Consider the following 13602-nt stretch of genomic DNA (forward strand, 5'->3'; position numbering starts at 1 on the left):
GCCACCACTATGTTGAGTGATACACGGCTTGCAGGGAATTTCACCTGCATCGCCACCAGAATCGCACACGCAGCAAGTTTAGATACTCGCACGTCGGGGCGCCATGGTTCTTCTCAAGTTCTTCCTCTCCTCGGTCTCTTCCATCACTGGCAGAACACCCTCTTCCCTCAGCTTAGCCAAGAACTCCTGTCCGTACTTGTAACCAACCTGGTAGATCTCGTCAAACTTGGCGAATTCGAGTGTACCATATCCATCGATTGGCGGACGAAGATACAAGCATCCAGGTGTGGTCTTGGCACGCTCAAGCGCATCAATACTAGACACATATGCTAGGCGAGCTTGAATTTCAGAAAGGGTAGGAGGGTTGGGGTATGAAGAGAATGGGTTCCAACGATTGAAAGAAGCCCAGAATCCAGAAAGTGAATCACCATAGGCTTGAGGATTATCGTCGTCGATTGCTCCGACATCGACAGCGAAGATGACATCTGCACCAAGCGATTTCATGTGGGCGACGGTCAAGTTGTCAACGTAACCACCGTCAAGCAGCATGTTGCCTTCGTCACAAAGTGGAGGTAGGAGACCAGCGAGGGACATAGAGGCACGAACATAGCGCCAAGCGTAGCCACTAGTATGAATCTCAGATCGTGACTTGGTGATGTTTGTGGTGTTGCAGTAGTACTCAAGCCAGAAGTCTTCAATCTGAGAGTCACCGAATGTCTTGAAGATACCACGATTGAACTCGTGGCCGGTAGTGTAGGACGCGCTGTGATCATTCAGTTAGCAGTTTTTCACAAATTGTAAGCAGGGTAACGTACGATGGATAGGTCAAGTCCAGAGCAAATCTCCACATACTACCCATCCTTCCTGAAAACTTCTTGGCTCGACCATACATGGGAACCACATCGGCGTCCCATGCATAGAGTGCACCTATGAACGAACCAATTGATGTTCCTCCAACAATGTCGATAGGGATTCCAGCTTCTTCCATCGCTTTGATAATACCCACATGAGCAATACCTCTGGCACCACCTCCACCAAGCACGAGGCCAACAGACTTGCCAAGAAGACGGCGAGCCAGGCGATGGAAATCACCCTTGAACGGAGTTTCGGCTGAATACAAAGGCGTCTGTCGTACCTTCCTTGAAGTGTACTTTTGAATCTCGGCCTGGATGACCTGGACACGCTGTTTGATGGCAGTACTAAATCTTCTGACCTGAGGATGAACTGGCTCAACATTGTCACGGAATGACATGTGAATATGGTGATGACTTCCATTGATCCACGAACGATCCCTCAGCCACTTGCGTGTGAGACCAGGATGGCAATATCTCTCGGCGTGTAACAAGACGAGCTCCTTTCTCGCCGTGGTCTTCGTCGTGAGAAGGAAGCGTTCGTACTCGCCGATGGCAGGTGACCCTTCTGCTAGACCCACAAGAAGGATGCAATCTGCCTGACTAATACAGGTTTGCGTCCAGGGCGACTTGACGTTAGTGTCAGCAACATACAAGACCAGTGCAAACTTCTCTTCAAGATCAGCCAAGTACTGGGACAGCTTCAGTTTGCCCATCTTGGTGAATGCATGTCTGCCAAGATGGTTTAAAATGGCCGCCTGGTTTAGCGAAGTGGCTCTCTGTGGTGTAGCACCAATCTGGTTCAAAGCATTGAGCAAGCGGTGACCAAACTCGACTACAGGCACGCCCCCTGTAACAGGCAGAATTGCAACAGTGCGCAGGTTCGTAGTCGATGAGGCCTTATTACGAGTCGCAATCCTGCTTGTATCCTTGCCGTGCTCTGAAGTGGGATCCTCAATCAGCGCGCGCATGCGAGATGCGATGATTTTGGAGATTTTCATCGTGATGCCAGGATGTTCGTGGGCAAGACTGTTGAAGAGTGACTTGGGGAACTTTGCAAGCTCCGTATCACGAATGGCCAATAGTGTTCCTGGTCTTGTAGATTCGGTCAAGACTTCAAGCTCACCCACACTGTCGCCTTGACCGTATTCACCAATAACTCTCATCTTGTCGTCAGGTCCCTCTTGGATTGCTCTCAATCTGCCGTTGAGCACAATATAGATGGCATCGCTCTCTTCTTTCTGGTTGTAGATGACTTGGCCAGCATTTACCTGAACCCATTCCAGAGCAAAGTCAATGTGCAAGATGAGCTTCGGAAGCAGGGTAGTGAGACGTTTGGCTATGGTAAGTAGCACAATTGGGAATCTTTCCACGATCTTCTCTACAGCTGCTCTTGGGAGGAAGCCCACATAGACGTCCGTCTTGGCGGTAACATCGATGAACGAGCGGTATGAGGAGACAGTTCCGAGGTAACCAGCCAGTCCGCCGGGCTTGGTCAAGAAGAGACTTTTTTGTTTTCTCTTGCGTGGTTTATTGGGTGGCTTCGGGTTGAGCGAGAGAGAGCTGGGTCTTCGAACACTGCCTATGTTTCTGCCTCCCGATGATCTAATAGTTTGAGGCTCGCCGTCCAAGTCAGCATCAGCGGAGGTACCAAAGATATTGGACTCTGCAGCCTCGGACTCCTCGAGAGGCACACTGACATCAAGGAAGCCATCGATGACATAGTAAAGTCCAGGGTTGCGCTCGCCTTGTTCGACAAGAACAGAGCCTTTTGGGAAGAAAACAATCTCAACTTCCTCTTTCATGTCTTCTAAGATGTTCATGTTGCCAGTCGCGCTGAAAGCCGTTGACGCAACGGACTCGGTTTCGCCATCATTGGGATCGAATGGATCAATGAAGCCAAACGCATTGTTGAAGACAGCTTTCTGTCGTTTGGAGTCATAAGAAACAAGTTTGGGTGATTGTGGTAGAGAGTCCACTTTTGAAAGTCCGTCTTTCGTGTTAGTGAGTCCAATGGCCTTGAACATACAGTCGAGGATGGATTCTCTGAAGATCATGTCTTCGTCCACCGAGTCTTGACGACGCATAGTCTTGATATGAGCATCGAATGGGTTGAAGTTTCTGCTAGCCATAGGGCTCATGGCATCTCTTCCAAGAGGTTTCGGAGTTTGGAAGGGTAACGAGTATGGCGCCATGTTCCTGCGACCACCTTGTCTTGCCACGTTGTTGTTGTTGGTCAGCAGATCTCCAGCACTGACACCCGATCTGTCTGTTCCAGGGTCAGGCGACAGAGGAGCTCGCTCTGGAACAGGTCTGCTAGTGCGGGTAGGCGTGTGAATAGACTCGCTTCTCCCACCACCACCACGACGGCTGCTAGGCATAGCTTGCGCATGAAGAACGGCTTCTTTACGCAGACCAGTTGCTGTCTTCTTTCTTTGCCCAGCACGAGGGTTATGCAGGGCGATTCCCTTGGAGATCTCTTCGGGTCCAGTACGCTCCTTCTCTTTGGTAAACTTGCCTTTCAGTCTCTCCATGGCATCTCCTTTCAAGAAGTCTGGAAGATCGTATGCAGTGTAACCATCCATGAGCCTCTCGGTGCGCAGAACCTCACCAGTGAGGCCAAGATATTGGTGGCCAGTCGCCATCGTGACACGTTGAAGTCGGGTAAGGATGACTTGAACGATGTGAGAAGTTGCTTTTGGGTAGACACGGGTCAGTCGTCGGAAAGCAGTTGCTGGAATGATAGCGATTGTGGTATCGACAGAAGCTCTTGCAACAATGTCCGGATGGGCGGATATGTGCTTGGTAGATTGTCTGCGACTACTATGGCTGCTGCCCTGTCTCGACTTGGGCTCAGGACCTGCCTCATTAGGATCATTCAAGGAGAATGCAGGTACTGCGCTCTGAGCAAAGGATGCAGCATCAAGGCCATGAAGAACTGTATGAGGCTCTGCTCCGGTAGCAGTCAGATTGGGGCTGACGATAGGCGACAAAGGAGTGGCAGTACCGCTGTGTCGAATTGATCGTGGTGTCTGAGGTTGGCCGCCATCTCGTAGGCCTGAGGCTACTTCGACATCCTTCTCGTCATGACGCAGCTTGACATCCTCTGTGAAGAGAGACAAGATGGAGAACAACGAAGACATGGGTGCACCATTTTTGACCTCGGTCAATAATTGGTACCCTTGATTGCCGTGTATACGTCCTTCTTCATCAACACCAGTCTCTTCGGGAGTGGTCCTGCCGGTTGATGGATCTTCCTCCCGGTCCTTGTTCGATTTGACGAAAATCTGAACCAAGCCATCCACAACCAAGCAAAAGCCTTTCTCCTCTTCCAGCAGAATAGTTTCCCCAGCGATAAGTTTCCTTGTTTGCATGGTCCGGGTGAGCTCGTGGAACACGGGACGTTCGAGATAACCGAAAACCTTGATGGCACTCAAAAATTCATCGAGATAGTTTGCCAGACCTTGCTTGGAGTCTGTCTCTTGAGTATCTGGGAAGACTTCGACCTGAGGTTCTTTGCGTTGGGGCTCCGGAGGTAGACGCGAATACATGTTCAAGAAGCGATAGCGGACGACCCAACTAGCAGTCGAGACAAAGAAGATCAAGATCAATACGACGGTAGTCATATTGACAGTCAATGTCAGACTCGTAGACAAAAATGTAAACAACCATGTTGGTAAAGTAATGGTCAAGAAAGCGATGAACCACAGGAGAAGGCTGGGTAGCATGGTGAAGACAGCCAAGATCAAGGCCGCTGTCGAACCAATAGAAGACGGCTCGGTATCAGGGAGCAGAGATGGCACGACAGGTACAGTGGTATTCTGCATGACCTCCCGCAGGGCACTCGAAGCATCCGAAGCCATCTTGGAAGCGATGTGCACTAAAAGTTAGTAATGAGAGGTTTGCTGCAAGTGATATCCAGTAAGAGCAAGTAGTTGCTCGGTACTTGTGACAAAGGCACTCAAGACATCACGAATTGCATATGAAGAGAAGGGATTGACACATTCAAGAGGCAGAGTGACAATAGTTTAATAAAGAAGCAGGAGTTGGCCTAGTTGCTAACAGTCCGGTATTGAGACACGTGTCTTGGCATCTCGATTCGGCATACGCGATTGGCAGTTGGAAGTTGCAAGGGTCGCTACTACTCGTTTTTGCCGTCTCGAAAGAGAATGCTTTAGAAAATTGTATTGTATTGAACGACCCTTGTGATGTCAGTAAGAGCGACTGCTCCAGTCATGTAATTTCCGTAGGTTTGTAGGATCGAGCTTATATCGTGCATCTATATACAAGACTTTAGTGAAATAGGCCGGCGTCGAATAAGATTCCGTGTACGTTCAGTAGCAACTCCTCCAGACGTTGGCGCATCGCGACTTTATGCCAGCTGCAAGCAAGTGAAGTTGACTGCGACTTTGCTTGAGAGGCATCCTCGACCGCCATCACATAAATCCACGTCAAGCCCACAGCAAGGCCATCGCACCCGAGATGGCCTCCGGACGCTCAGAACGCGTCTATCACCAAGATTACATTGCGCGCATCAGATACTCCAACACATTACCACCACCTCCGAACCCGCCAAAGCTCCTCGACATTCCTGGAACTGGCATCGCATCGAACAACTACACATCCGCTTCATATGCTCTGAAGTTAGCGCGAGAGCAGCCTCTCAACATCGAGGCCGATGCTGAGCTTGGAATGCCCATCGACCTAGTCGGTCTGCCAGGTGTCTTTGATGGAGACGAGAGCGGTATGTCCACTGTCGCTCTTACGGTCATTCGAGCCTATTCTAACATGAAGCAGCCATCATGGCCCAGGATCCCCCACCAATGCTTCACCCGAAAGATCGAGCATTGCTCAAGCCGCTATCAGCACTGGGAAAGCCGACGGCCATGAACAATGGTGTCAGTTTCCTGCGCAGAACAGAATACATCTCTTCCAACGCCGCCGCTGTCCAAAGATTCGAATCGAGTACCTCCAAAGACCTGCTGCGCGTGCGCAATGATCCCAAGCGCCGCAAGGCACCGCCCGTCAACCGCGACGACCCCATCAACATTATCAGATCACTTGTCAAGGGCTTTGACCTTGCTTATCCCGAAGACGCATACACTGGCCCCGACTCCGAGACGAACATCCGTGGTGCTCCCATCACTGAAGCCGACAGAAGTGCATGGAAGAAGCCAAAACACCCTACCAAGCCCAACCTGACTCTTCTGGATGCATACCCTCTCCTGCCCGATATGGACGCTCTGCCATTGACCGGCGACTACCAGATCGTAAAATTCAGCACCAACCCCGTTGCTCAGTCAGATTCCTATGACCAGCGCCTCGATACAGCACTATTGCGACCACTTGGTGCAGACCTTGCCTTGCATGAAGAGCGCATGGCCGCGCACAAAGCCGACCCCACGATGCCTAAGCCGCTTCCTGAATGGGACTACGATTTGTTCCTGGCAGAGCATGAAACCTCAGTTCGCGGCATCAAACGCAAGTTCGATCCCAACGACGCTCAAAATGATGATCCATCACTTTACGACACCGAAGCAGATGGCGAAAGCTGCTTCCAATTCCAGCGTATCCGTGAATACGAAACATACCAACAGGCTGGTGACGCCGACAATGCGTACGGTGACACAGTTGCTCTTGCACTGCACGATGCCAGTGACCGTCTCGAAAAGGGTGCCTATTTCTACCCTGTGAAACAGCGAACCAATCTTCGTCCTAAGCGTAAGACACCTGGACCTCCTGAAGAAGGCCGTCTCGAGCATGTTGATGTGCTACACGTCAACGTCAGAGACCCCAACTCAGACGAGGCCGCCATGCGCTCCGATGTGCAGGCCGCTCTGGACCCCACTACAGAGAGTGTGTAGGAGGGCGGTAGCTGTTGTAATTTCTAGAATCAAAAAGACATCATTAGCCATACCCAGCTCTCTCTCCACTATCTCTCTCTATAACAGTCACATGCGATCAGAACACATGCATAATGCCTTACAGCCAATTCTTTCGATCTTAGCAAAGAATCGAATTCACGACCTTCTGCCTCTCCGCCTATAGTCTCCTCAGCTCGAATTTTTTGTAAAGAAAGCAGCGATGGTCTAGCGGTCAAGATGCTACACTAATGTGTCTTGCAAACACAAGCATGAAGGTGGCCTTCTCGAGGCCGTCCCCGGTCGGAGAGTGTCGGGTCACTGGAGCTGTAGAGGCGTGAGTTCGAATCTCACTTGCTGCATTGTTTTGTTCTGTTGGCCTCATCTCACATCATTGCGGTTAAAACCTGGGTTCTTGAGGTGTATATAGTTGAAGAGGTGTCACCTCATAACAGTTGAGGGACAAGAGAATTTGGTATGAACTGAGCGCTCGAAGGACAGATTGTGAATTCAACGCACTTAGTGACCGCAAAATATCAAACGCCTGACCGAATGCTGTGATAATGACCTTCCCTAACCTAACGCCAATGCACATGTAAGTAAAGCCCAACCTAGACTAAGCATCATGAGTAGATCAGACCGACTGCTGCAAAGCTCGTCTTTGTTTCCATGCTTGATTAAGCTTCTCTTTCCGCGCTTGCTCGGTCGAGTCTTTGTGCTTCTTCCACTCATCGGACTGCATAAAGTCTCCCCAGTCTTGGTCGATGTCAATCTCGTCCAAGATTTGTTCTTCATCGGCATGCCATTCGTCATCTGCGATACCCATTTCGTCCAGTATATCTTCATCGTCGTCAAAGTATGCTTTTCGTTTCTCAGAGTCGGCCATGTTGGCGAAATAAGCTTGAGTCGCGCTTGAAGCTCGCTGCTGCCATGCGGTTGGCAGAGTTGCTGGATCTAGTATGGATGATAGTTGCGCTAGGTCGTCCCATCTCAGCGGCCGTTCCACTTCAGCTTGCTCTTTGACAGGTGCCTCTTTCATAACAACATCAGGCATGGCTGATGTCGCCGTCGACCTTGCAGCCTGACTCGCATCACTCCCAATATCCTTGAACCCTCTCTTGACACCATCTGTTTTGCCTTTGTTCAAGTTCAGACTGATCATCTCCGAGTTTTCTGTTCGCTTCTTTTCGGCACGAGAGTTGCGAACGGCGGCGGTGGGGTTCCTGGTGATTTGCTTCATTTCCTTCATGCGCTTGCGGTGTTGATGGTCATAGCCGTTCTCGTGGGCTTCGAGTTGTGTGATTCTATCATAGCCTTTGCTGCAAAGGTCGCAGTAGAAGTTGCGGCGTAGCTCGCGGGCACTCTCGGTCTGAGATGTGTATTAGAAAGCGACTGTGGAAGTTGGACGGTGTGCTTTGGTGTACCTGTGCACTGGGCAGTACTGTTGATCGCTGCTACCATGTCAGTTTGGTATTCAGTCATCGAAGAACCAAGACGTACTGGACCCATGTTAGATGTTTGATGTGTCTTGTATACGAGGATGGAAGCAGAGGATTGGTCGCGCAGCAAGAGTCAAAGCTCATGCGAAGCCGAGGCGTGAATAGATCCGCTGATGCAGACAGAGATAAGATCTTGACCTCCAAGTTGGTAAGCAATGACATGTGCGACGCTGATTCGTGCGCATTGGTGTTTCTTTAGTCAAGGTAACTGCACACATGAACACGCACGCCAACGATCTCGAGCGGGAGCCTTCCCTGCAAGAACTTGAGCCTTCACCCATCGAAGAAGAGTTCCCCTCAGACTCGTACTTTCCCTCGTCCTCGGACAAGACGCCCTTCGATGATGAGACAATCAAGCCAGTCCAACGGACCTCTACCTTAGGCCTGGATGCACACTCGCCTGTCTGGTATCTCACACGTATCCACAAATACTCGAGTTACGCCTTTTCTGTCTTCACTGCTTTCCATGTCGCAAACACGGCTCTCATCCCGCTTGCCACGCGCTCTGTCGCCAATTCGGAACGCTATCTCCTGCTTACTCGCCCTTACTATCAATCGCCTATCGCCGAACCTTTTGTCGTTACTTTGCCCTTGATTGCCCACATTGGCAGTGGTGTTGCTCTGCGCTTGTACCGTCGCAAGCAAAACCTCAAGAGATATGGCGCAGAGAACAGGTCAGACAGACGCATGGTTGCATGGCCAAAGTTGTCTGGAACAAGTGCGCTAGGATACGCATTGGTACCACTGGTCTTCGGGCATGCCTTCGTCAACAGAATCATCCCGCTGTGGTACGAGGGCGGTTCTAGCAGCATCAACCTGGGTTATGTCTCGCATGGCTTCGCCAAACATCCCGCCGTATCTTTCGTTGGCTTTGGCGCTCTTATCACTGTTGGAGTATGGCACTCTGTCTGGGGCTGGGCTAAATGGCTCAACTTCACCCCATCGCAAGTCACACAGAGTGGACCAGAAGGACAGCTCTACAGGAAGAGAAGGTGGTATGTGATCAACGCAGTCAGTGCTGTCGTTAGTGCACTCTGGCTAGCTGGCGGTATGGGCATTGTTGGCCGTGGCGGTGCAGTCGGAGGATGGGTTGGCCGCGAGTACGACGAGCTGTACAGCCATATCCCTCTGATTGGCAACTATATGGCTTCTTCCTAGAAGTTGGATTTTGTTTCTTCTCTGTGCTCCTCAAATACCCATCTCAGCGCATTTCGATCAATTGACTTCTGTTATACGACGATTTCTCGAGTTCGCGCCGGGTTTCCTTTCAAGGGTAAAATGATCGAGTAAATTGTCCCCGCGACCCCTCCTTATCGTGCACGGCTAGCATCGGGCGTGGGGCGGGAAACTCGTATCCCGGGTTCCGCGCCCTACTCGTACATTCAGCCACTAGAGTTCTTATCGAAGGAACACCAAGAAAGTAAGGTGGCTCAACTTGCTGCATGTGGTGCCATTTGGCGAGTTTCTTGTAAAAATTTTGGTCCCTGAGATCAATGACTCCTCCTTCCAAATCTATCTCATTGCTGTCGTTCTTTTGATTTGCTGCGAGCAAACCACTCGGGTGAAGCAAGCTTAAGCCGAGACTCGCGTCATCCAGTCGTTTCTGTGGACACGATTGTTTGCTCCATTTCTTCTGTCTGAGAGGTGAGAGACTCTGTATCCTCTGTACGTTCCTCCAACAGGGACATCAGCCTGACCAAGATCAGTCCGATATGCAACAATCACTGGTCGCTGCCGCAAGGCTTCGATCTGCCTCACTGTGCCGAGGCTCTGTCACCTCTCTGACCAGCAGGCGATGCCTTAACTTGTCTGCTAGAAGACAACTCCTCCAACCTAGCAAGCATGTACGCCCTGCACAGTTCAGACCTTTCTATTCGAGCACCGCTGCCGAGACTCAACTCGATAGCGAGGGCAATGCTCAATCCAACCTCTTTGCGCCTCTCGACACATTTGCCCGTAGGCACATTGGCCCATCGCCCGACGATACCATCGACATGCTTAAGGCCTTGGACCCTCCTGCAAAGTCACTGGATGAGTTCGTTACCCAAGTCTTGCCCGGAGACATTCTCTCGTCTCGTGATCTGAAGATTGAAGGGCCCAAGATCAAGAACAGCAAGGGTCAACCTGGTCAAGAGACGAGTTCAGAGGGTTTCTCAGAGAGCCAGTTGATTGACAGACTCCGAGATATTGCTAGCGGAAACAAGCTGGTCAGAAGTTACATTGGATGCGGCTATGCAGGCACGCGCGTGCCAGAGGTCATCAAGAGAAACGTCCTCGAGAACCCTGCATGGTACACAAGTTATACTCCATACCAGCCTGAGATCAGTCAAGGAAGATTGGAATCCCTGCTTAACTTCCAGACTATGGTTTCTGATCTCACTGGTCTGCCCATCTCCAACGCATCTGTCCTCGATGAGCCCACGGCGGCTGCTGAAGCCATGACTTTGTCGATCAACTCCCTCCCGGCCGCCCGCCAAAAGCGCCCCAACAAGGTCTACCTTGTATCGCACCTGTGCCACCCTCAAACTATCGCTGTTCTGGCCTCTCGCGCCGAGGGTTTCGGTATCAAGATTGAGGTTGACGACATCCTCAAGGACGGAAGCAAGAGAGTGGAAGAGATCGGCGAAGACTTGGTTGGTGTTTTGGGACAATATCCTGACACTCTTGGTGGAGTCCAGGACTTCAAGAACCTCTCCGAGAAGGTACACAAGCTCAAGGCAACTTTCAGTGTTGCTACCGATCTGCTCGCTCTGACCGTGCTCACTCCACCAGGAGAGTTCGGTGCGGATGTGGCTTTCGGAAATGCTCAGAGATTCGGTGTGCCATTTGGCTTTGGCGGTCCTCATGCTGCCTTCTTCGCCTGTAGCGAACAACACAAGCGCAAGATCCCTGGTCGTCTGATTGGTCTCTCCAAGGACAGACTAGGAAACCACGCCGCTCGTTTGGCTCTCCAGACCCGTGAGCAGCACATTCGTCGCGAGAAGGCCACCAGCAATATTTGCACTGCACAGGCCTTGTTGGCAAACATGAGTGCCATGTACGCTGTTTACCACGGACCTGAGGGCTTGAAGGCTATTGCTCACAGAGTCATCAACTCTACTCGTGTGGTTGCCGAAGCTGCTACGAAGTGCGGATACACAATTGAGACTACTGGCCCATTGTTTGACACTGTTGTCATCTCAGGAGGCCCTGTTTCTGGCAAGGCTAGTGATTTCGCCAAGCTCGCTGAGCAAGAGTACAAGACTAATCTCAGAGTCGTCGATGAGAACCGCATTGGTATCACCCTTGACGAGACTGTGGAGAAGGAAGACCTCCAAGCTATCATTGACCTACTCTCTGGTGCCGCCAAGTCATCATCGGGGCTTACTGTAGACAGCCTTGTCAAGGATCTTGGCCTGTCAGCAGACAAGGCCGTTTCCCATGTACCTGACGAGCTCCGCAGAAAGAGCTCATTCTTGACACACCCTGTTTTCAACACACACCACTCCGAGACCAATATTCTCCGCTACATTCACCACTTGCAGTCAAAGGATCTTTCTCTTGTCCACTCCATGATTCCTCTCGGATCTTGCACCATGAAACTCAACGCCACAACCGAGATGATCCCCATCACCTGGCCGGAATTCTCAAACATCCATCCCTTCGCCCCTCCGGAGCAAGCCAAGGGTTACAAAACTCTGATTGATGAACTCGAAGCCGATCTTGCAGAAATTACTGGCTTCCACTCGGTGTCATTACAACCCAACTCTGGTGCTCAGGGTGAGTTTACTGGTCTGCGTGTCATTCGCAAGTATCTCGAGCAACAGCCTGGCAAGAAGCGCGACATTTGTCTGATCCCGGTCTCTGCTCATGGTACCAACCCTGCTAGTGCAGCCATGGCCGGTATGCGTGTCGTGACCATCAAGTGTGAGAGCGGCACCGGAAACCTTGACATGGCAGACTTGAAGGCCAAGTGCGAAAAGCACAAGGATGAGCTTGGTGCCATCATGATCACATACCCTAGCACTTTTGGTGTGTTTGAGCCTAAGGTCAAGGAGGCCTGCGATCTGGTTCACAAGCATGGCGGTCAAGTGTACATGGATGGCGCCAACATGAACGCACAGATTGGTCTCTGTTCGCCTGGTGAAATTGGTGCTGATGTTTGTCATTTGAACCTTCACAAGACCTTCTGTATTCCTCATGGAGGCGGCGGTCCTGGTGTTGGACCAATTGGTGTCGCGGAGCATCTTGCTCCATTCTTGCCTGGCCATCCTTTGGTCAAGACTGGTGGCGAGCAAGCCATTGCACCTATCAGTGGTGCACCTTGGGGTAGTGCCAGCATCTTGCCCATTAGTTGGGCATACGTGAAGATGATGGGCGCTCGTGGCTTGACACACGCCACCAAGATCACATTGCTGAACGCCAATTACATTCTTTCTCGTCTGCGTCCTCATTACCCTATCCTCTACACCAACGACAACGGTCGCTGCGCTCACGAGTTCATCTTGGATATCCGCAAGTTCAAGGAGTCTGCTGGAATTGAAGCTATCGATGTTGCGAAGCGTCTTCAAGACTATGGCTTCCACGCACCGACGATGAGCTGGCCCGTCGCTAACACGCTGATGATTGAGCCCACAGAGTCAGAGAGCAAGGAGGAGCTAGATCGCTTCTGTGATGCTCTGATCTCCATCCGCAAGGAAATCACATTGATTGAGGAAGGCAAGCAACCCAAAGAAGGAAACGTGCTCAAGATGGCACCTCACAGTGTCAAGGATATTGTGACTTCAGACTGGGAGTCGAGACCCTACAACCGTGAGACAGCAGCTTATCCTTTGCCTTGGCTCAAGGAGAAGAAGTTCTGGCCTAGCGTCACCAGACTTGACGATGGTGAGTTGATATCTAATGACCCAATATGACAAGCATGACTAACGAGAACTAGCATACGGAGACATGAACCTCTTCTGCACCTGCGCCCCGGCAGAGACCTTCGAAGACATGACTGGTGCTGCAGCACCCATGCCTACTTAATCTTTTCTTCCGTATGTTTGATTATTCAATTTCAGCGACAGGCCTTCAACGACCTCATATGCCCGACTCACTATACAGTCGAGGCAAATTCACTTTTCTTGCATATGGAGGGTGTTTTTCTCTTTTCTGTTATCACGAATCTTATGGCATCTTCAACGAGGCAGCGCTTCCTTTTTTACCGGGCGGAAAGGCGGATGAGGTTGTGTTTTCTATCACAGACGAGTGAATCAAGGATCAGTCTTGCTTTCCTATTTGTCGTTCTTGCTGTTGTGTTGTGAAGTCGATTTGGGATTGCATCGCGCCTGTCCCGAAAGTTGCTTTTGACTTGCAACTGCCTAATTCCACCACAACCTTGCATCACATGCACATTACGCTTGCGAGGGT

The 13602-nt window shown here is 50.9% G+C and overlaps 5 protein-coding genes across 5 annotated transcripts; 3 read left to right on the top strand and 2 right to left on the bottom strand.

Moving 5' to 3' along the window:
* Positions 1–78: 78 nt before the first annotated feature.
* M437DRAFT_63420 (patatin-like serine hydrolase) lies at positions 79–4714 on the bottom strand (the record flags this gene model as incomplete). Its single annotated transcript, XM_041024251.1, has 2 exons — positions 79–763; positions 816–4714. 2 exons carry the CDS (start codon positions 4712–4714, stop codon positions 79–81), a joined length of 4584 nt encoding a protein of 1527 aa, XP_040882901.1.
* Positions 4715–5333: 619 nt separating this feature from the next.
* On the top strand, positions 5334–6715 carry M437DRAFT_81724 (Paf1 complex protein; the record flags this gene model as incomplete). The annotated part of the gene is made up of 2 exons (XM_041027608.1): positions 5334–5595; positions 5649–6715. The coding sequence occupies 2 exons, from the start codon at positions 5334–5336 to the stop codon at positions 6713–6715; spliced, it is 1329 nt and encodes a 442-aa protein (XP_040882902.1).
* A 1177-nt stretch (positions 6716–7892) lies between these two features.
* On the bottom strand, positions 7893–8084 carry M437DRAFT_18408 (uncharacterized protein; the record flags this gene model as incomplete). The annotated part of the gene is made up of 1 exon (XM_041018954.1): positions 7893–8084. A coding segment is annotated over one exon (192 nt), but the record flags the coding sequence as incomplete, so codon positions are not given.
* A 343-nt stretch (positions 8085–8427) lies between these two features.
* M437DRAFT_41432 (uncharacterized protein) lies at positions 8428–9369 on the top strand (the record flags this gene model as incomplete). The annotated part of the gene is made up of 1 exon (XM_041020381.1): positions 8428–9369. One exon carries the CDS (start codon positions 8428–8430, stop codon positions 9367–9369), a length of 942 nt encoding a protein of 313 aa, XP_040882904.1.
* A 554-nt stretch (positions 9370–9923) lies between these two features.
* On the top strand, positions 9924–13218 carry M437DRAFT_72734 (mitochondrial glycine dehydrogenase; the record flags this gene model as incomplete). Its single annotated transcript, XM_041025901.1, has 2 exons — positions 9924–13077; positions 13130–13218. 2 exons carry the CDS (start codon positions 9924–9926, stop codon positions 13216–13218), a joined length of 3243 nt encoding a protein of 1080 aa, XP_040882905.1.
* Between the last annotated feature and the right edge of the window lie 384 nt (positions 13219–13602).

This window comes from Aureobasidium melanogenum (genome assembly GCF_000721775.1).
Source record: "Aureobasidium melanogenum CBS 110374 unplaced genomic scaffold scaffold_3, whole genome shotgun sequence".
Lineage (NCBI taxonomy): Eukaryota > Fungi > Ascomycota > Dothideomycetes > Dothideales > Saccotheciaceae > Aureobasidium > Aureobasidium melanogenum.